Here is a 22,238-nt window from a genome sequence, read left to right as displayed (position 1 = left end):
GCCTCCCTTAGACAGGCAGCCCTAAACGTAGGGGTTTGTGGTGCCAAGGCAGCGATGGGAGGGCAAGGAAACCCTGAAGGCTCAAGAGCAGGATGTGCCTCCCTGACATCCCCATGCTGACACAGGGGTTTCAGCCATTGCTTAAATATGTTCCTGGGCTCTGTGCTGTGTGTCCCCAGTCATGCTTTTCCTTCATAATGGCCTTTATTTGCAGGGACTAGTGCACACCTGCAGGGCTGTGATCTTCTTGGCATCACAGAGCCATGGTGGAATGGCTCCTGTGATTGGAGTGTTGGAAAGGAAGGGTACAGGCTCTTAGGAAGGACAGGCAGGAGAAGGTATCACCCTCTATGTGAATGACCAGCTGGAGTGCACGAAGCTCCACCGGGGGATGGATGAGGAGCCGGATCCAGAGGGATCTGGACAGGCTGGATCGATGGGCTGAGGCCAGTTGTGTGAGGTTCAACAAGGCCAAGGGCCGGGTCCTGCACTTGGGTCACAACAACCCCACGCAGCGCTACAGGCTTGGGGATGAGTGGCTGGAAAGCTGCCCTGCAGAAAAGGACCTGGGGGTGCTGGTCGACAGCTGGCTGAACATGAGCCAGCAGTGTGCCCAGGTGGCCAAGAAGGCCAACAGCATCCTGGCCTGTACCAGAAACAGTGTGGCCAGCAGGAGTAGGGAGGTGATCGCGCCTCTGTACTCAGCACTGGTGAGGCTGCACCTCGAATGCTGTGTGCAGTTTTGGGCCCCTCACCACAAGGAGGACATTGAGGTGCTGGAGCGTGTCCAGAGAAGGGCAACGGAGCTGGTGAAGGGCCTGGAGAACAGGTCTTATGAGAAGCAGCTGAGGGAACTGGGGTTGTTCAGTCTGGAGAAGAGGAGGCTGAGGGGAGACCTTATTGCTCTCTACACATACCTGAAAGGAGGTTGTGGTGAGGTGGGGGTCAGTCTCTTCTCCCAAGTAACAAGGGACAGGAGAGGAAATGGCCTCCAGTTGTGCCAGGGGAGGTTTAGATTGGACGTTAGGGAAAATTTCGTTACTGAAAGAGTGGTCAAGCATTGGAACAGGCTGCTCAGGGAAGTGGTGGAGTCACCGTCCCTGGAGGTGTTCAAAAAACGTGCAGATGTGGCACTTTGCAACATGGTTTAGTGGGCGTGGTGGTGTTGGGTCAACAATTGGACTTGATCTTGGAGGTCTTTTCCAACTTACTGATTCTGTGATCTTTAAGGTCCCATCCCACCAACCGCTCCATCCGTGCCTCACGCCCGCCTCCCCGCGCCTGCAATGGGCTCTTTTGGCCGCGGCGGTCGCTCGCGTTTCTCGCCGAGCTGTTTTTCCAGGGCCGGGACAGCCCGGGAGGAGGGGCTCTCCCGTAGCCAGCGGCGCTCGTTCTCCCCAGCACCGGGGTCGCTCCCCGGTGCGGTGCGATGGCGACGGGGCGCCTCTCGCCGCTCCCCGCGCTGCCTGGCGGGGTCCGCGGCTGCCGCCCCCCGCTGGGCCCAGCCCGGTGCCCCCAGCCCCGCCTCTCTGCCCCGTCAATGAGGGCGGGGCGCCCGTGACGCCATCAGGCTGCGCGCGGCCCCGCCCCCTCTGCGCCCCCCCCCCGGCCCCCCCCCCCGGCCGCCGCCGCCATGGAGTCGAACAGGGACGAGGCGGAGCGGTGCATCAGCATCGCGCTGGCCGCCGCCAAGGCCAACCAGCCCGACAAGGCCCGCCGCTTCCTGGAGAAGGCGCAGCGCTTGTACCCCTCGCCGCGGGTCCGCGGTGAGTGCCGGAGGGAGGGAAGGCGGGCCCGGGGCGGGGGTGGGGGGGTGGCCCGGGGGAGTGGGGCCTGCGCCGCCGCCGTCGCCCGCCGCCGCGCCTGACCTCTCACCTGCAGCGCGCCTGCGCCTTGCGGCCGGCTGGGGGTGGGGGGGGCGCCGCGCAGGGCACGCCGGGCAGGCGAGTCCGGGGCGGGGGGCGCGCGGGCGGTCCCGGCGGGCTTTGCGGCGGGCCGGCCCCGCCGCCATGAGGGGTCCCGGCGGGCTGGGCCGCCGCCGGCGGGGCTGGGGCTGGCTGCCCCCGGCGGTCGCGGTGCTCCTGGTTAGCGGTGGCGTGCGTCACCCCGGTGCTGCCCCGTACCGATTTACGGCCCTTGTGGTTAACTAGGGCGGGCGCAGGGGTGTGAGGAGGGGGTTTCTGTCAGAGAGGGGGGCGGGAAGGGGGGGGCTAGGAGCAGCGCACGGTGGGTTTAATAACTCCCGAAACTCTCCCTGCTTTTGTGCCCCCCAGGAAGAGAAGGGGCTGCAGACAGCTCACCTCTTCTCCTCCCCCCCTCCGCGGTTTGGGCTGTCCTGCAGCTCCGTCCCGTAGCGGCAGAATCCCCTCCTGGAGCACCTGGGCCCGAGGAGCACCTCGGCAGCGGTTTCACGCGGGTTTCGGGCAGACAAACATGGGCTTTTGGGCTTACGTGCTGGAGCGTGCTCATTTTACCCGGTCATTCCATTCGGCAAGTGTCGCTTCTTGTTTTGCACACCCCCGTTGGTTACCACCGCACAGCTACTGCAGTTCATTTCAGCACGCATAAAAATGATTTTGTTTCTCGGAGACCTGCCAGTTCTATGGGTTTTGAGGAGCGATCTGATTACCTGGCGTATGTAATTAATGTGTCACAAAAGCAACCAGGCTGTTGTTTATAGCAGTGTGTTCTTACATTGCAGAAATTTATGCAAAGGGCTATAGTTTTTTGTTTGGTTGGTTTGTTTGGGTTTTTTTTATTTTTAATAGACCTTATCTGAATTTTGATTCTTTGGCTGTGTTTTGCAGCTTGCTGTCCTGCGGAGAGCCCAAGGCTTCCTGTAAGCCTCTCTTTGGTTGCAGGAGGCCTCTTCCTGTTGCTTCAAACACAGTGTCTCAGCTTGTCGTACGTGTGGTGTGGTTTTTCTTCCCTTTCAGAGTTTATAAAAATTACTGGTTGGGAAGAGTGACTTTTGGAGAAAAAGGCATGGCATAGCACACAGAAAGACCCACCCTGACAAGGCTTGCTCTTCCTGAGGAGCTCTGCTAAGGCAAGCACCAATAAAGCAGATCTGGATGACAGCAAGCACCAGTTTGCAATGTAAAGCAGTTGTGTTTTGTCCTAATCCTTTGGCCTGGGACAGACAGAATGCAAGGTGGGGTATGTACTGTTAGAGAACGGGAGCGTAGCGGAGGAAAGCAGAGGTGGGGGGGGCAGCAGGGCAGGCTAACGCTGAATACACTATGCTAATTTGTGGCCAGGCCCAACCAAGCTGCTGGTACAAGTCTCACATCTGAGCTGCCGTCCAAGGACCTGCCAGTTGCCCATGCACTTTGGGTCTGTAGTTGGGAAATGTTGGCAAAGATCCCTCAGTGACACAGTGGTCATTGGGTCCTTACGTAGTTGGTGCGTCCCAGGGAAATCTCTTTCTCGTGAGCTACTTCAGGTTTGGCAATGATCAGCGACGTGGACCTTGCGCAGCCGGTGCTTCAAACTCTGACCCTAGCTGGGTGCTACAGGTGTCGTCACAGGATCAGCAAAGGGTTTTGCAAGGGGATTTCAGCAAAAAGCTTCTCCTACGTAAATGCAGCTGGACAGGCTGGTGTAGACGAAGTCCCGCTGGTCACCTTTTAAGCAGGAGTTTTGGAAAAATTAACGGAAGTTGAACAAATGGTTCCTCGCTAATAAGCAAGGAAAAGTGATCCGTAGCACATGCTTGGTGGGGAGCTGACTTGGCAGAACTGAAACCCAGTTCAGCAGTCTCTGCTTCGGTAGTTTATGAATTTGTGCTGTGCTGTGACTACACAGAGGATCAGCGTGGCATTGGGAGGCAGAAGCAATAGAGCTGGGGCTGTAGAGCAAAATGGGACTGAGCTGTGGCCATACGTGGGCTTCTGTGGTTGGTTTTGGGAACTACATTGCCAAAAATCTCTTGGCAAGCTGTGGGGATTGAACCCAAAACAGCAAGAGCGGGGTGGGTGGAGGGACAGCCTCACGAAATGAGGTTTAAAAGTACCTGGCAGTTTGCCTCAGGTTTGGAACGAACAAAAGCAAAGACAGTGATTTTGTGAAACACTCTAGCAATGTAAATGTGAGCGAGGGAAGGATTTCTTTCTCTGAAAGCCAAAATCCATGAAGCCCCAAGCTCAAAAGCTCATCCAGTGACTTACTGCTCACTAGCCCACTGTCGTTTTTATCTTTCGTCCTGTAACAATTGCCTGTATTGGCTGTTGGATTACCGAGCATTTTTTTCTTGCCCCTACAAGCTCTGCAGGGCAGATAGGGTATCTTGGCTCATCTCGTGGCCTGCAAGCCTTTTTTGCACTTGCATAAAGAATGTGATACCCCCATAGTGCAAGGTCTGTGATGTGCAACCTGCAGGAGATGAAACATCCTTCTCGTTTCTAGGCTCTGGATAAAGGACTGCTAGCTTGTCAAGTTACTGATGCCTTTGTAAATAATGTTGTCTGGTTTTAATCTTACTACGTGTGCCCATTCTTTTTAATGGGGATGCAGTATATAAACTTCAGAAACTACAGGCGTGAAGAGGTCAGTCTGATATTTGGTTAAAAAAAAGACAAAAATAGTTTCAAAAGGTGGCGCTATCCAGCTGCCAGGGAAATACATGTTGGAAAGATAGTTCTGTGCTTGGAGAGGAGTCTCACTTGGTTTCGCAGTGTTGTCACCTGTGTGGTTAGGCCAGGCCTGAATGTTTGTCCTCTCTTGGCTGAAAAGGATGAAGGACAGCATCTGAGCCTTGCAAGGAGGTGGCGATAGTTTTTTACCCAATAGGCCTGCTCACCCCGGTTAAGAAAAGGGAAACTGAATTTACGCAATTCACATTCAGTAATTGAAAGAGAAGATGGTTTTCGCAGTTCCTTCTACGCGCATCGAATACGTAGGTAAAACAGTGCAAGAGAACAAAGCAGCCTTCTGAATCGTATGCTACATCTCCTGTAGTCCTCCAATCAGTGCTGCTGTTCTCTGTCCCTGAAAGGGGAGTGTCCCTGTGTGACTGGCATCCCACGGTGTTATTTTCTAAGCTCTCTAAAGATATGGCATTGTCACATCATTTACCCAGTGCAGTAGACTCTCAAAGGCAGGAGATAAAGAAGAAGAATATGCTTTATAATAGGCTAGAGAAAAAAATGTGGAAATGCTTCACTGCTAAGGGAGATGTGGAAGAAAAAAAAAAAGGAGAGGACAACAATGCGCTGCTTTGGTGATCCACTGTGGCTTCCAGACTCTCCAGCTGGGTAGGCATGGGGTTTTGATGGAGGTTGCGTTCTCTGGGAGAAGCAGGCCATATATTCAGCAGTAGCCCTCACATCTGGGCAAGAAGCAGCAGGAGCTCAAGGGTCCCTTGGGTGAAAAGGTGAGGGTCTCTCTGATGAAGGGCGCAGGCTCTTGAGAGTGGGGGCAGAGACGAAGAGGGGTCTCTTTAGGGGAGAGTTGGAAGGGCAGATTGAGCTTGGCGGTCTCTTAACTTCTGTTTGTTTTTTTTCTTCACATCTTTTTCTCATTTCAGTTCTGCTTGAATCACTCAACAAGAACGAGCAATCGGCCGATGACCAGTCTCAGTCCAAGGAATCCACAAACCCTCAGTTCAAGAAAATGAGCGGAGACTTCCTGTCAGCCAACGGAGAGGCTGGTGGGGAGGCCCCCAAGGGCTACACTCAGGATCAGGTGGATGCAGTGAAGAGGTGTGTACACAGCTCTCTGTGGCTTCAACCCGCAGTTTGTTTGAGTTTATCATGTGATACTGGTCTGGTTTTTGCAGCTTTTTAAAGATTTCAGCTTCGAACCGTATTGAGTGGTTTTTAACTGGCTGGGTGTTAAAAGCATACCTAGGAGGATTTATAGCCACAACAGCCCTGGGAGGCAGCTGGGTTGGGTCTACAAGGGATGAGATTTCCCCCAAAGGCATGCACGAGGGCTAGAACTGTAGGCACGTAGGCCTCTTCCTGGCTGAGGTCCAAAGGGGCATTTTGGATGCATTCGTCTCATGGACTTCACATTAATGTTTGCTTTAGTGTTCTTCAGTAGTGCTGTGGAAAAATCCCATGTGCTCCTGAGATCCTGTAGGCAGCCTCCTGCTCTAAGCTTTGGTCTGGTAGCAAGTGACAGGGCATAGCCTTCTTCCTCTCTCCTTATGATATTCTGCTCATGATCTCTCTTAGAGCCTGGTAAAGTAGAAATCCACCACAGGAGGCTTCGCTCTCTTAGCACGATACGCTTCTAAAGCTCCTGCAGGAGGGTCCCAGGACATGTTTATCCAGTCACCTGTTTTCCAAAACCTGCTTCAGGCTGTTCTTTATTCCTTTCTACCATTTGCAAATACTGGAAGTTGAAGGACTGAACCGCAGGCACAGTCACTTGGTAAAATTTGTTTAAGGTTATGGGCATGATCTGAATTGTGCAAGAACTGCTCTGGTTAATGGACTTACAGGGATGCTTGTTACGTCATCTATTTTTTCAAAAACCCAGCCTGCTGTATTCTGTCTCATCAAAGGCATGTGAGAAGGAGAAACCATTGCTGGGCTGTGAGTGTACCCAGAACAAACTGGGCTGCGCACACAGGCCTGGGCAGCTCCCTCTTTCTTCCTCTAGAATTCAGCTGGTGTTATTTTTAGTGTGAATTAACTGAATCGGGGGAGGGAAGCCCAGCTATCCTTCAGATCCTGGCCTGCTGTTTGTAGTCCCTCCCAAGCAGCCTCCAAAACATGAGCGTGATGAATCTGAAGCTTATTTGCCAATCACATTCCTGTGCAGCTGATACCACTGCCTGAGGAGAGGCCCTGCTACCTCTACTGGCTTGACTTGTTCTGTGAGAGTGTTTGTGTGCTAGTAATGCAGGCACAGCGAGAATGAGTCTGTGACAAAAATTGGGTCACCCTCTGAGGAATTGGAGCTGAGTAAACCAGAGTTCACTGGACAGCATCCATCGAAACTGTGATGTGTTAGATATTGCAGAGTTGACTTATTCGATGCAAAGTGGTTTTCACAGCTGAAACTGTCTGTGTTTTCTCCCCTCTCTGCTGACAGGGTAAAGCAATGCAAAGATTACTATGAAATTCTGGGAGTAAACAGAGAAGCTTCTGATGAGGACCTGAAAAAGGCTTACCGGAAACTTGCACTGAAGTTTCACCCAGATAAGAACCATGCACCAGGGGCTACAGAGGCATTTAAAGGTAAAGAACATTTCCAACTTTGTGAAGCTCTTCTTTGTAAAGTTGTCCCTCTTCTGAGCTGGTTGTATTATGAACAAAGTATAAGCTTAACATAATAAACACAGCTTGGCACAGGTAGGATTCACCTCTGCTAGCTGGACAAGGAGAAGTCTTCCTTCCCGTTCTCCTAGCAGCCCTCCCCTGTGTGTTGCTTCAGCCTCCTGCCACACTGCTGAGGAGGAAATTCCATTGGGATGTTAACCGTCCTCTTTTTTGGAGAGATGCAGGAGCATTCAGCTAGCAGGGAGAAGCTCCAAGTCCTGCAGCCATCCAGCACAGGGCAGGGACTGGGTTGCACCCCTGTCTGCTGACAAGTCCAGTAGAGACCCGGTAAGTTGTGCAACACCAGAGGCAGCCATTGGATTCACGAATCCCTCAGAGATATTGCTGGGCGGGCCAAATGGCAGGAATGGTATTTAGACTCTTCCACTCATTGAGCATTTCAAGCAGCCAGAAAGCCTTCAGGTTTCTAAGCAAGCACTCAGCACCTGGCCATTGCAAAAGGCTGCGGGGTGGGATTGGTGGAGGGAAACCCCAGGTGAAAATTTCTAAGGTAAATCTGCACCAGCAATGCAACTGAGTCCAGCCAGAACTCAAAAAAGGTCACCAGTTCTGCTGCAAAGAGCCCAGTTCTCTGCATGTTTCTCTGCAAATGCAGCAGGGATATTTCCTGGGTAATAAGACACCTTAAAACTGGAGTAATTTTCCAAGAGAAATGCTATTGCTTGGAACGTATAATTCCATTTTCCCTTGCCAGCTGTGGAAGTTTGATTATTATTGTTGAGCTAGGTGCAGAGCGTCTTGATGCTGGTTGTCCAGCACTGCTTTTGCAGTGTTAAGCCATTTAAATAGTGTGGACTGGTTCTGGCCATCTTGGGAGTGAAATGCGTGAGACTTCTGCTGGGTCAGGGAGCAAGGCTAGGTGGGAGTGTACCAGTACAGTATTTGGGTAAGCTTCTAGTAGACATGAATTCAGCAGTAAAAGTCTTATGTAAGGTTTGTTCAAGTCTTTTAAGACTTAAATCCATAACTGATAAGTGTGTTGCTGTTAGCAAATAGTGAGCTGACGCCCAGCTACTTGGGAGAGCCAGTTTTAGTATGGGGGCCAGATTGAAGAGTGAGCATCTGTAGACGTTTGTCTTTGCCGCATGTGCAGTAAGCCGCTGCTCAATAGTTTATCCTTCAGTCCTTGCTAAGTGGCGAAAGGCAGGTTTCTTCACCTGTAATCTTAAATAATGATGTTTGCCAAAGGCTTTTCACAAGAGTTACGTGCCAGAAGTCGTGCGTTAAGCAAGGTGCCCTTTATCCTCCACTGGAGAGCTATCTGCTCTCAGCTTATCTCTCTTACAAGCCTTGCCTCGTTGGCTCCCCAGTCCTTCAGCCCCCAAGCTGAACTCCTAGTTTGCAGGGCTCACTGAAGTCCAGCTGTTTGGTTCCAGAGGGTGAAGGGAGAAATGTGCACTGCTGTAAGATTTGAGTTAATTTTTTCTTACGTTGATGTATTATCTGAAGTCTTGGCATTCATCTTCCCAGTGACAGCTGATAAAGCATTATGTCTTGTCCTGACACCTTGTCTCAGTCTATAGTTGCAGTTGGGTGCAGTCTGTCTTGTGGCAGATTTGCATCACTGCCTTTGGCTGACATTGGAAAAAGAGTTGAACCTATCTGCTTTGAGCTAAAGTCCTGATTTGGAATGAGGTGTTTCTTGGGCTGTGTCAGCAGACAGTCGGACAACGAACAAAGCCCTGAACCACTCCATTTTCATTGTTTAACTGCACAGTTTGAAAGAACAAGATGATGTGCTGAGAGTCAGTCCTTGTCGTCCAGCTTCCTTGCGTGCTTGGAGAAATGTTTTCTCTGTGTGCACTAATTATAACCCAGAACAACCATATTGTCATTACATCCTCCACTCTCCATATCTCTAGTCCAAGAAAAAACAGTGCAACTCGAACTGACTGCTGGGAAAATGTTGAATCTGGGAGTTAATCTCCAAAGGGCATGTATCTCCCTTTTCTATCAATTCTGCCCCTGCCTTTTATGCACCAGGCAATGCTGCCATGAAAGTTTTTGCCTCCTTGTGACCCAGGGAAGAGAGAGAGTTGGCTCTGCTCTGCAGTCACATAGGGAGGGTCTTGCGTTGGTTGGTAGAGAGGGGAAGTGATAAGCTGGAGTGTGCAGAGAGAGAAGTACAGAAATAGGAGGGTGGCAGGCAGGCGTTCAGGTAGAAAGGCTCAAATGTGCTGAGGTGGGAAGGAGAGTGACCTGGGGAACTGGCAGGGGTTTAGTTCCGGTACATTGCTGCCATCACAGGCAGTGGTTAACAGTCCTTGTAATTATGCAGCTTACTTCTGGCATCTGGAAATTTTGAAATTCATAGCTGACAGACGCACCTTCTAGCCAACATTTCCTTACTAGCTGTTATGGGAGGTTTTAAAGTCTCTTTCCAAGATCTAACCTGTATTTAAATTCTTTGCAGTTCTGGTTTTAGGCTATGCCATTGAGTTCCCTCAATGCCACTTTTGAATAAAATTTGTCAACTAAAATTGTATTTTCTTGTACAGTTGTTTATGGCTGAAGGATTTGAGCATTAGATGTTCAAAAGGAGTAACAAGTTTAATTAAGTGAAACATGTAGCTGCTCTACCACCAGTGTTTCCTTCACAAGTCATAGTTTCATTCATATGAGGGGGTTTCTCCAGGGACATATACCAAATTCATACCAGTCCCTTAGTGTGGTTTCCTTCTGTCTGTGTCTGCTAGAGAAGTGGGATGGGTACTAGTGCTGTGCTGCTGAAGTAGCCTGTTGGAAAGATGTGGGTAGCTGAGAACCTGGTTTGTGTAATGAGAAAGGCGAGCCCTGGCAGTTCACAGGGCTAAATGTATTTCTGTAGAAGGAAGAAGCTAATTGCTTCCTTGTTGTCAATATTTCAGCCATTGGTAACGCGTATGCAGTATTGAGCAACCCAGAGAAGAGGAAGCAATATGACCAGTTTGGAGATGAGAAACTCAACCCTGCTCGGCATGGACACAGTCACTCGGACTTCCACCGCGGGTTTGAGGCAGACATTTCCCCCGAGGACCTCTTCAACATGTTTTTTGGTGGTGGTTTTCCTTCTAGTAAGCATGTTAAACTTTAATCTCTTGAATGGGACCCGGTCCTTTTGACAGAGCAACAATGCAGATTTCTTTGGCCATGCAAGGATTACTGAATTTGATGAGAGTTCTCCTTCACACACGACCTAAACACCTAGAGTTTTCTAAATTGTTCAGGTGGGTACTTGGAGAACTCAGCATCCAGCAGGTAATACCATCAGAGCTGGACTTCTTCCCAACTTCAGGTATTTGTTTGCATGCTGGCAACATTAACTGTTATTAGGTTGGGATGAATGTTAGAACAAAACATTACTTGTTTTAAGGCTAGTTGTAAAAATAATCCTATTTTGAAGAAGGCTTTTCCTCCTGATGGTTTTAGAAGTTAAATCTTCTTATCAGAACAAATTATGGGCCTTGTTCTTGGTCTGTTTCTGTTCTGCCACGCAACTGAAGCAGTTTCTCTGAGATTGATATCCACTTCTTTCCAGTGTGTCCCATAAAAAAGAGGAAAGTGTTATTTCTAGAGCATAACTTAAACCTCTTGAACTGAAAATTAAATCTGTATCCTGTCTATCCACAGTGCTGATTGTGGTTTGGGTAGCAGGAAAGAACCAAGTGACCGTTCCTTCACCTGATCAGTTCCGATTAAAAAGACACAGATTTAATATAAGGATAAGGGTATTCTAGAAGACTCCCTGTATTTTAGAATTTGTATTTGCTCTCCACTCCTGTGGAGTCCCCTATCTGCTTCTCCCTAAAGCTACAGCCGTCTCTGGCAAGGCAGCGTGATGGAGTGGCTTGAGTCAGGGGCTTCGGCCATGTGGCCTGCTGAGAAAAACCGTGGACATGCACCTTGTGCACTGGGACATCTGCAGGGATCTCAGGAACAGCTCAAGTCTGTCAAATCACCATCTCACTGAGACATCCCATCTCCAGCCTGGAAGCAGCCCAGCCGGACAGATGTGCCGTCCTTCCAGCTCTGAGCTGGCTGGCATAACTGCTGGCCTCAGGAAGTAGGCTGGACTGAGAGCGGTGGTAACAGCAGACCACATCTAAGTGTGAGCCCAGTGTGGATTCCCTTACAATCTCTAGGTCCTTATACCTTTGTTGAGTGTACCAAAGAAACAGATCAAGCCCATTCTGACAATGTTCAAAGTTAAAATTCCTGAATTTGCTGTTGTCAGCACCCAGTCTACTTTTTCCTGCTCTGCTTTTACTGGTGAGGCTGACGTGGAACGTGGCAACCTTTTGTGGTTCCTTCTGGTCAGCCAGCACCATCTTAGGTACTCTGACTTTTGTGTAACGGTTTTCTTTGGCCTGTAGGTAACGTTCATGTGTACAGCAATGGCAGGATGCGATATACCTACCATCAGAGGCAGGACAGACGAGAACATCAGGGTGATGTAAGTGGAGAACAGGCGGGGGGGCAGGGAGTCTAAAGGTTTTTCTGATACATGAATTGCAAGCTAGTTGGTGTGGCTGTGTTGTAAAACAGTCCTGCTTGTTTCCATGGCCCTGAACGGAAAGCTGGAGTTGTGGAAACTGAGCTGCCTTCAGAATTTACACCAAGGTGCAGTTTAACTTACTGGTGGTTGTTCTCCTGGGGCTCTCATAACTGTTGTCCAGTGGGGGAAACGCTGGTGTGTCTTGAAACAGTGCCGCCTTGAATTAAGATTGCACCAGTGAAGTGTACCTGTCTTTCCCACGGAATAAGCATTTCCTTCTGATTTAATTCTCTAATTTCGAAAGGTAAATCAATTTTTCAGATAATACAGATACTTGTGCCTCCTCCCAACATGAACTCATTCTCCTTTTTATTCCAATATTGAAGATGGGCTGTTTCTAATCTGTGATGCTTAATTAACCAAGGAATACACTTTATAGCATAAGCTATTTTTATGTTTTCCCATCACAGAAAACCTAAGTATATCTCCAGCACTCTAAGCCCTCAGGTCTAGAGAAGTGAGGATGAGGGACTTACTATTTAAGAGACCGGGGTTATGTATTGAAGATTACTATTTTCTGGGGATAGCCAATTTTAAAAAACAAACAAACAACAAGAACTTCCTGGATATTTTTTCTCAAGCTTAAAGAGGAAATATACTCTGCTGGAACTGGAAGGAGCTCAGGAAGTGAGGTAGAGGGGGAATTACTTCCATGTAACACTGAAGAGGGGAGAAGGCTTTCCATAAAACCGGTTCTGCTCAGTAGCACAGGCAGGACAGAAACCATATGTGCTCTAGCAAAACAAAATATGGGCATGAGGCCTTTGAAATAAACTCACAAGGTTCCCCCTGCCAGTCCCTTTGTCGCATCTACAGAAGGTGCAGTGGGTTTGGACCTTCGGAGTCACGCTGCCCTTTCTGAAGGAGAACTGTGGGCTGCTGGGATTCCCCCAGTTACTTTGTGGTGCCTCCTAAGCTGAATGCCTGCAAAAAGCAGGAGAATCAAGGCTGTGTTAGGGCTGGGAGGGAGGGAGAGCAATGCTATGGGATCCTTGCATGCAAGTGTATGGGTGTCACTCCACTGTGTGTTTCTGTTCATTCAGGGTGGCCTTGGGTTGTTTGTCCAGCTGATGCCTATCCTTATCCTGATCATCGTGTCTGCTCTCAGCCAGATGATGGTCTCCAGCCCGCCCTACAGTTTGAGCCAGAGGCCGTTAGTACCTGTTACTCTAAAACTTACTCTGCTGGGGAGGGGATTGGGTTCTGGAGGGCAGGGTGGCGTGACGGGGTAGGGAGCTAGGGTCTCTGGTTTTCTTTTTCTTTTTTTTTTTTTTTTTTACTGTATCTCATCACACTGTTTCTGTTGTTGCCAGATGTCTCGCACATCAGTGAAAGCCTCCTGGTTCTCAAATGGGTCTTGAGATGGAAGGTGTGGGGAAGGGTGGAGGGTGCTCACTTGCCTAAGGGAGGATGTTCTTGACAGGGACCTTCTGCATGCCCACAGCTGGGTGTGTCTGTCCTAGAAAGGGACAGACGAAATTGAGAGACTGCAGCCCAGCACAGAGATCCCCTATGTAGAATGAACTGAGATGTGGAGTTAAACTGGGGTGTGAAAAACAAAAGCCAGATCCATTCTTCATGAGAGCCTTAGTTTGTGCCTAGTACAAAGCAACAGAGGAAGAGAAGAAGGAATAAAAAACACTCCTGTAGAGTCAAAGACACTCCCAGAGAAATCCCCTATTTTTGAACTCTAATCTTGCCAGGAAATAGCTATGGCCAGACATTTACTATGCAAAAGTGAAGCTGTTTCATTCTAGATCCTGTGGAAATGCCCCGATCTGCTCACTTGGCTGACAAATTAAATGAGTCTATTCTTACTCACTTTGCAGTGCCAACAAAGAATGGGAAAACAGGCTTGATTTCTGGCTGCTTGCATCATTCTTGACAAAGGTTAATGTATTTTCAGTGGACATTCCTTATGTGTATTTAAAGAGGGTAGACTTGGTTACGGTCAGTGGGCCCTGTTTAGTTTCACAGGTGACAATGTTTGCCACTGATGAAGTTCAATACTATAAAACCCGGCTTGGCTTTCGGATCCAAGGTAACGACTATGACATGAGTGCTTGGAACGGAAAGATGGTGCGGTTTTGGAGAGGGCACAGTTAAGGGTTATTCTGAGAGGCCAAAGAGTACTGAGATCTGAATTCTGCAGTTGATAGCAGGACTATAAAATTAAGCATTGTGTGTCTACACCAGTTTGTTTTGCACTGGTGAAGAGGTGGTTGGTGAGGCAAGAAGATGTTCGGTGGAGGGCAGCTTTGAAGTGGGCAGGGTTTTGCTTCCAGCCTTGTCAGCTGTCAGAGGAAAGCTGTCCCTGAGCTGTTCCTCTGCTGCTCAGTTCCCCACTCCCTGTGCTGTCCCCATCTCTGCGTGCTCAGGTAGCAGCAAGCAAAGTTTGGATTTGGACAAAAGCAGCAAATGAGCTGATCTGGTCCTCCGTCATCCTTCCTGAGTGACCAAGGCACTCCAGATGAAATCAGCTCGGGAGCAAAAGGCATGTTGTGCCGGCAGGCGGTGCTGCTTGCTCGCTCGCTTGCTTGCCTGTGCAGGCAGCCAGGCCCCTTTGCTGCCTGGTGTAAAGGGAAAAGCTGTGCTTGGCTGTCGTTCGGCAGAAAGCTGGAGTTTGCCGCGCTGAACTTGGTGAGCAGAAGGCAAGAAGCTTTTGAACCTGGTGAGTTTTTAATGGCACACAGAGATTTTAACGCCACGTCTTGGTAGTGAAGCTGTCCCTGAGAAAGGCAGAGTCCTAAAGAACCGTTTGTCACTCCGTTGCCTTTGTAAATCTCTTCCAAAAACCATCTTTCTGCTGAAAGACCTGTCTAGTTGTGGGCCTGACTGTGCCGCACTGCTCTTCAGTCACACCTCATCAAATTTGCCTGACTTAGTTGCATGTCTGACTTCAGGTGGCAGGTTTCTTGTGCCAGGTCCTGCCATTATTTTCATGCTTTACACTCAAGCATGCTGAGGAAGCTCTGTGAGCTTAAATACTCCTCCTTTGAGGGCACACTTCGTAGCCTCCATAGTTCATCTTTATACAGATAAGGAATACGAACTTTGGCAGAGCTTAGGGCTCTGTCTTGACAGGTGAAAAGGTAAGCTGAGATTTTTCCAGACTGCATCTCTGCCAGCAGGCACTGCCGGAGACGCATTAGCCTTTGTCTCGAAAAATGCCAAGAGAGCTTTTTGGTGATGTTCAGTCTATCCGATTACCCACCGCTTGTCCTTGAGTGCTGGACCTTGATGAAATGTGCAGGAGTCTTTGAATCACTCCTGTAAACCCTGATAACAGACTGAAGGGCGAGCCGGATGAGTTAATGTTTATACCTGGCTTAAGAATCAGGCTTACTTTTAATGCAGCAGCCAGCTGGTATTTATTATGGGAAACTTTGGGCACGTCTCCAAATTGGGGTGTTCCTGATGAATCCAGTGTTTGGGCACAGGTCCTGTGTAACAGCTTGCAAACACGCCCTAGTGAGTATCTCTAGGTTTGCTGGAGTGTTGGGGAAAATAAGTACAGGGCTCTGTCTGAAATGCAAATCCAGGGGTGTAGGATAAGAAGAGATTTCCTGCTAGAAAGTGCTTTCTCTACTAGTCGGAGCAGGCTTGAGCGCAGAGCGGGTCTGATTTTGTTCTTGCAGCAACAGCGTTCGTTGCAGCATGTGATGTGGTAGAGGAAGCTGACGCTCTTGGGGTTAGCAGATATCTCAGCAGAGGGCACTGGGTTTGACCGACGAGCAGCCTTGCTGAGCGAGGGGGGGTTGCGGGGGAGCTGTGACAGCCAGCCCCGCTCTGCCCTCGCCTTGGCGCTGCCGTGCTCCTCTGCGCAGGCACCATTCTGCCTCACCGGCTGCTCTCACCCAAGCGCCGGCCTCTGAGCTTTGTAACCATCCTTGGGGCCCGCTGCCAAAACCAGATGATGGTGTCGTCAGCAAGGAAATTGCAGAGGGGTTTAATTAGTGCTAAAAATTCTAATGAACACTTTATTTTAAGTGGGTTTAGGCCTTGGGCAATCTGCCTCAGAGTTATGTCTGTATTCAGAGCTCTGCCCACCTAGCTAGAGGCCTGGCAGGTTTTCTCTCCCCGTGTTGGCGTTTCATTTCCACTAGAAATGCTTCTCCTTTCCAAACCTTCACATCTGTGGATGCATAGGAGTGATGTATGTTTTCAGCGGTTTGGTATCGTGGCACGTCGTGCATTATAAAGTGCTGGGACCTTTTCCTCCGCCCTTGAAGCATGTCCTGTACTGTTCTGCCTCTTCTCCCTGAACTAGGTCTGTGGGTCACATACACAGGAGAGTGACAGAACACTTGAAAGTCAGCTACTACGTATCTGAGAATTTTGCAGACGAGTACACGGGCACTAACCTGAAAAACGTTGAAAGGAGCGTGGAGGACGACTACATTGCAAACCTTCGAAATAACTGCTGGAAAGAGAAGCAGCAGAGTGAGTACTATGGGGTCAGGAGCGGAGGGTCTTGGCTGCTGCATGAGGTCAGCTTCGGAAAGGTCTTTAACTGGGGACCGAGTTATGCTGAAGTTATACTTTAACATGGTGCGAGCACATTTCCTGTGTTGTGGGCTTTTTTTTCTATCTGTGACTTCATGACAGATTCCAGTATGTGGGGTTTTTTTGTTTTGTTTTGTTTTTTTTAATGCTGCCGTAGAACTGGTCAGACAGGAGTTGTGCCCCAGCAGTTCCCTGCCTTGTCAGTAGGATATCTCTGATTTCCAATGGAGGGGGGAGGTCACAGCCATCTGATTTTCAGGAGGCCCGCAATAGCTCTGTGTAATATTTTAGCTGTTTGAGGACTGTGTCTGAAAGTCTGCTGCCCATGAGGTCCTCCATCCCATATCCCATCCCTGCTCAGAACGCTGTGGTGGCAGCACTGACGTTGCCTTGCGTGGCGCTGAAGGCACACGGGGTTGGGAGGGACGGCTGCCCAGCCAGACAGTGTGAGAGGTGACCTGGCCATCTAGCCAGGCAGCGCAGCGTGTGTGACCTGACTTCTCTGCCTGGCCATTCCCAGCGGGTGATGAGCACAGCTCTTGGAACAGTAGGATTTGAGCGCCTGGGACACAGGAGGGGCTGTTAGAGCCCCCGCTGGTGCCTGTTGAGGCTGAGGCCCTGAGCTCTGAGCCTCTGCATTTCTGAGCTGGGGTAACCTTTGTGTAGCCTGCCTCGTGTGCCCCCTGGGACTAGAGGCAGGTCCTGTCAGGTTCCTAAGGCTTTCCCTGGGACAAATGAGCTGTCAGCAGATATTACACCCGTCCTGTCCTAAAGAGCACAGGGCATTTCCTCAGCCTCATCCTGTGCTTCATCTTGCCTTGAAGAACTGGAGTTGCCTCCTGTTCCCAGCAGAGCCCATGGTGGGAGGTGGCCTGACGGGTGGGTCTCCTTCCATGTCACATCTGTAACGCTGGGCTTTTCCCTTTGCAGAGGAAGGCTTGTTGTACCGGGCGCGCTACTTCGGAGACTCTGATCTGTACCAGCGAGCACAGAAGATGGGCACCCCCAGCTGTAGCAGACTATCAGATGTTCAAGCCTCTCTGCACGGATAGTCACCCACCTGCCCGCTCAGCAGAGGTCTAAGTACGAGCTGGTGACACTTCCCTGGCAGCGGAGCAGGGCACAATAGTGCTTTTAATACTTAAATCTCTGAGACACAGGATCTTCACAAGCCTCCTCTGGATGCGCACGCGTCACGGAGGGAAGCACCCCCCTCCGTCAAGTGCACGCTCGTTAATTGGGAAATTGATTCTGTTTAGTTTGCATGTTGGCACCCTCAGCTCTCTCCAAGCTCGCTGTTTTCTCTGGCACTCTCAGTGTCGGGTCTCTAGGAACAGAGCAAAACCCCCGTGCCTGTTGGCGACTCAGCTGAGGTCTCATCAGCTGCACATTCGATGCAGCAGCTGTGCATGCCTCAGCTGGTTGGAAGTTTTTTCCCTTACCTCACCGAGCCTTTACCAACCTTGGCAGCCAGCCACCAGGTTTTAATGAACCTTTTTTTTTTTGGTTGCTTTATTGTCTGTTTTACTGAAAAAGCTGTTATTCCCTGGCACTTGAAGCAGTATGATGATAGGGAATGGACTCCTACCAAACAGATGTTCCTTGCCCACCCCTGCCCCCTCCCCCCCGTTGCCTTCCCATGACGCTCGAGGAGAACAAAGCAAATGGCCAGAGTTCACAGCAGGTTGTAGAAGTACCTTACTGCGTTAAACTGGGAATCAAAGCGAAAACAGCTGAGGGGGAGTCTGGAAGGCTCGGGGGTTGGAGAGCTTAGATTAAGGTGAGCTCAGATAGCACATGTGAGAGAGCATGTGCTGGGTCACGGGAGAACTGCATGAAAATAATGTTAAAAATTGGCATGGAGTTTGGAGTCCTTTTTCTGCTTAATTATCTGGGCTGATTTCACCTACCAGATGCTGCTGGGATGGCTGTAAAACGTACAGGTACCTCCTACCGCAAAATTAGTTGAAAACTGGGTTTCTGTAGCAAATGAATCGGAAGTGAAGCTTGCAGCAAGTGTTAGTTGTACAGACACCATTTAGGCTTGCAAAGATTTTGTGGGGACGTTGGACATCTAGCTGCTTGATTTGTGGACCCAAGTAAGGAGGTTTAGCAGGGGAGGTTTTGGTTGGTTTTTATTTTCCTTGGCAGAGGGAGTGTGTCTGAAAGTTTGGCCTTTAAAGCAAATCCTCTGGGTCACGTTTGGCCATTTTTTGGGTGTATCCTATTTTTGGAACCATTCTTATCTTGATATGCCCACTCTCTTGTTTTGATAACTGCACCTCTTCTTTTACGGTAGGCTGGCATGAATTACCTGCTTTTCTTTCATTCCCTCTCTGTACCCGTGGTCTGAAAAGAGAGCTGCTCTTAGGCAAGAGGGCCTGCTGCGGATTGAAGTGGTGCGACTGAAAAAGCTGCTGCCTGTAATGTGGTGGGGGGGAAGGAAGGGGGAGGTACAGTGACGTGCAATTGCCCGGAGACTGACACCGCTACCGCTTTTGTTCCCAGACTCTTGAAATGCCTGAAGACTTTTGGTGAAGTGCACTGAGCCGAGGTGACAGACTTGATATTTAAAAGAATCAAACCTTATCTTAAAAATGGAATTTGAGAATTAGCAACGCACAACTGCCCTCTTTCTTCTCTCTGCCTGTCTCCACCATTCGACCTGCGTCTCAGGCAGCGATTAGGACAGGGAATCAAGCTGCTCGTCTTCCTCCGGCCCTTCTGACACCACTAGCGTGCAACAGTCTCGTTGCTCCTGGGATCCCACAACCCTGAGAACAGACGTGTAGAGTTTAAAATACCACAAACTAACTGCAGAAGCCATGAAGCAGAAGGAGATCCTTTGCCACTGCGCTGGTCACTGCCAACGGAGAGAGAAATTGGACAATTTGGTGATAAAAGAAAACTTTTTTTTTTTAAAAAAAAAAGATAAAATATAATCTATTTAGAATTAATTTATAGCTGTATATATGTTGTACTTTTAAACTATGCAGGGGTTGGATGATTAAATTATTTGTTCTCTGCCCAGTTTGGTAAACAGGGAAAGGGGAAGTCTCTTCCCAGGGTGTCTTGCTCTGTAGCGCTTTCCTGCCTGACACACTAAAACAAGAATCACTTTGCAGTTCCTGTATTTTGCTTTCTGGAGGACAGCAGCGTTCTGCAGCTCAGGATGTTGTTACCTGCCTTTCGGGTTTTAATAAAAGAAATTCCAAATCTGCAAGGGGTAACAAAGAAATGGGGGAAATTGTCCAGATCTGAGCTGTGGTTTTGCAGCGTTGGCAGAAGCCACAGCAGGTCAGCTGAGCCCTGGCGTCACACTCGGTGACGGGAAGGATTGTCCTGGATGGTTTTTGCTCATCAGTCGTTGGGTTTATTTGTGCGCGTAACTTTTTTTTTTTTTTTTTTTTTTTTGCAGAGTCTGCTTTAATTTTGCCTCGTAGTCAGCATGCAGCGTTCGTTCTCTAAAGCGGGCTTTCCACAAGCTGTCTCCCTTTGTTGGGGGTTTTTCTTTGTGTCCTACACTTGGGGTTCCTCACCCACCAGCACTCCCATTTGCAATAGGGCTGTGGCCTTGACACCCTCTCTCTGACATTTCCTAGAGGAGACCTGTAAAATACTGCTAATCCACAAGAAACAGAGCTTTCCATTGCTTCTGGTGAAAGAAGTTTTGCCAGGGGAGATCGGGGGATGCGCCTGATCTCTCCTCAGTCCCCGCCTGAGCTCTGCAGCATGTCTCTCACTCAATCACTGTCGGGCAGGACCGGCATCAGGGCAGCAGGAGGGTGCTCGAGGTTAGGAGCCATCTCTTTGTAGCAAAGCCACAGCACGAGCGGAGCTACCTTCCCTGGAATAAACTGGATTTTTTTTTTTTTTTTGTTACTCTGCGGTTCATTTTTGTCTAAAGACATTTCCAGTGAGAACCGTCCCCTGAGACACCTCGGGTGAATGAATCAAAAGTGCTGTGGTGGCTCCCGGGTGGGATGGCAGGCCCTGGAAGAGGTAAGAGGTAAGGTGGGTTTATTTCTTTGCCATTAGGAATCCACATGCTCTGTCTTCAGCTATTTATTTTGCAAAATTGCAGCCATCCCGTTAACTGCAAGCCGCCTTATCCCACAGCCACCATGACTTGGACCTGATTTTAAGGGTTTTTTTTCTTTTTTTTTCAAATGATTCCTCCACTGTTGGACAGAATTGGGTGGAAGTATAGCATCTGGAAATAGCTCTTAGTAGAGGCACCAGGCTAGCCAGCATGAAGAGATCATGGGGAGGGAGTTAAAATGAAAATCGCGTTCGTAGAAGGTGCTGAGTGTCTTGCACAATGGTGTTCCTTGCCCCAAGCCTGCCCACCAGAACCTTTTGATTATCTTTATTTTCAAGTAGATACCCATGAATAATAACGAGCAAGAAGGCGTCGATCCTAATGGATGCTCATGGAGGCTGTATCTCTCAATTTAGAATGAATTATACAATTGTACATCTCTAAATAAATGTTTATAAGGTGAAAGGCTCCAGCTGTGTTGGTGTCCTGCAGATCCTTGCCCCAGCCTGCTCTGGTTCTGCAGCCCCTTCATGCTGCCTTCCTCTTATCCGCACAAGTGCTCGATAAATGAAATTTGGCATCTTTGCCACCCCGGCAAGCCCCAGCAGCCAAGAGTGCCGAGGCTGCAGGGGCCTCCCCAGCGTGGGAGCGGGAAGGATGGGGAGGCGATGGAGAGGAGGTGGTGCCCCCCGAGTTAGCCTTGGGTCCCAGCGAGGTGGTGGCAAACACTCGGCAGGACGTTTTTGCTTCAAACTGGTTCCATTGGGGTGCTGCCAGCAGGATGCCTTGTCCTGGGGGGGCCTCACCTTCCTCCCTTCCCATTGAAGCACTGCTGTTAGCCCGGTCCTTCGCATCCTCCATCTGAGCCCTTTTGGGGGATGCTTTATTCTCATCCCAGACACCACCATCCCGGTGTTCTAAGGTGCCCTGCAGACAGGTCCCTGTCCGGGCAGGGCAGCGGACAGGAAGCTCAAGCTGCCTCTGTCCTGGGCAGAAACATTGGCTCAGACATGCTTCCCGATAGTGGCATCTCAGAAAACACCGTCTGCTGGCCCAAAATGGGGGGAAAACATTTGCCTCCAGGGTTAGATTTGGGGTCTGTTCTCCCAAACAGGTCTCTTTGTCCCACCACCCCCTCCCTGGGGCAGCAAAAGGCTTTTCCTGCAGTGCCTAGGGCAGCCTTGACCACACCAGTGCTCCCCTCCTCCCTTCCCCAGCCCTACACACTAAAGGGCTGGAGATTTGGATTTTTTTTTTTTTTTCCCCCTTTTTTCCCCCTCTCACAGGACAGGGGTCACGTCATTTCCATTTCCCCTCCACACTGCATTCCCGGCAGCGGTGGTGAGTCAGCCCTGCCGTCATCCCCTCACAGTGCCCGCGCCGGCACAGAGAGTCCAGCACAGACCAACGCAGCCACTGGGCAAAACACCCCAGTGCCACCAGCATAGACCACCGCTTGCTCCACTTTTTTAAAAAAAAAATTCTGCAATCAAGTGCATCCACACCCCAGGTTTTTGGGGTGGTTTTGCTGCATTTCAGGTCATTCCCAGCCTGGAGCAAGGAGAGATGCTTTGCATTTTGGTGTGCTGGTCCCTGCCCACTAACCAAAGGTGTGGGCAATTTGGGCTCCCCATTAGTTCCTTCCCCACCCAGCGGCTCATTAACCCAAGCTCTTAATTGGGGCAGCAGCCAGCGGAAAGGAGGCAGCAGGGGAAGGCAGGTGCCCCACGAGCATCCTCCTCCAGCAGGTAGGGAGTGAAGGGGACCCCACGTCTCACCACCATCATTTTTGGCAGCAAAACATCAGGTTTTAGCATTACCCTTAGGTTTAAATCCTTGTTGCTGCTGATGCCCCAAAAATCTC

At 49.8% G+C, this 22,238-nt stretch overlaps 1 protein-coding gene across 1 annotated transcript; it reads left to right on the top strand.

Moving 5' to 3' along the window:
- The first annotated feature begins 1,633 nt into the window (after positions 1 to 1,633).
- Positions 1,634 to 19,372, top strand: DNAJB12 (DnaJ heat shock protein family (Hsp40) member B12). The gene is made up of 9 exons (XM_086466482.1): positions 1,634 to 1,766; positions 5,528 to 5,702; positions 7,045 to 7,190; positions 10,160 to 10,345; positions 11,645 to 11,724; positions 12,870 to 12,979; positions 16,097 to 16,269; positions 17,263 to 17,415; positions 18,841 to 19,372. Exons 1-8 carry the CDS (start codon positions 1,634 to 1,636, stop codon positions 17,382 to 17,384), a joined length of 1,125 nt encoding a protein of 374 aa, XP_086322608.1. The 3' UTR covers positions 17,385 to 17,415; positions 18,841 to 19,372.
- Positions 19,373 to 22,238: the final 2,866 nt, after the last annotated feature.

This window comes from Leptosomus discolor, chromosome 6 (genome assembly GCF_034619465.1).
Source record: "Leptosomus discolor isolate bLepDis1 chromosome 6, bLepDis1.hap2, whole genome shotgun sequence".
Taxonomy (NCBI): Eukaryota; Metazoa; Chordata; class Aves; order Leptosomiformes; family Leptosomidae; genus Leptosomus; species Leptosomus discolor.
This window is presented reverse-complemented; position numbering and strand designations above follow the sequence as displayed.

Coding starts and splice junctions, on each gene's coding strand:
- DNAJB12 (XM_086466482.1), top strand. CDS start 1,634: ATGGAGTCGAACAGGGACGAGGCGGAGCGGTGCATCAGCATCGCGCTG. Junction 10,346..11,644: donor TGGTGGTGGTTTTCCTTCTA/GTAAGCATGTTA, acceptor TTTGGCCTGTAG/GTAACGTTCATGTGTACAGC. Junction 11,725..12,869: donor GACGAGAACATCAGGGTGAT/GTAAGTGGAGAA, acceptor CTGTTCATTCAG/GGTGGCCTTGGGTTGTTTGT.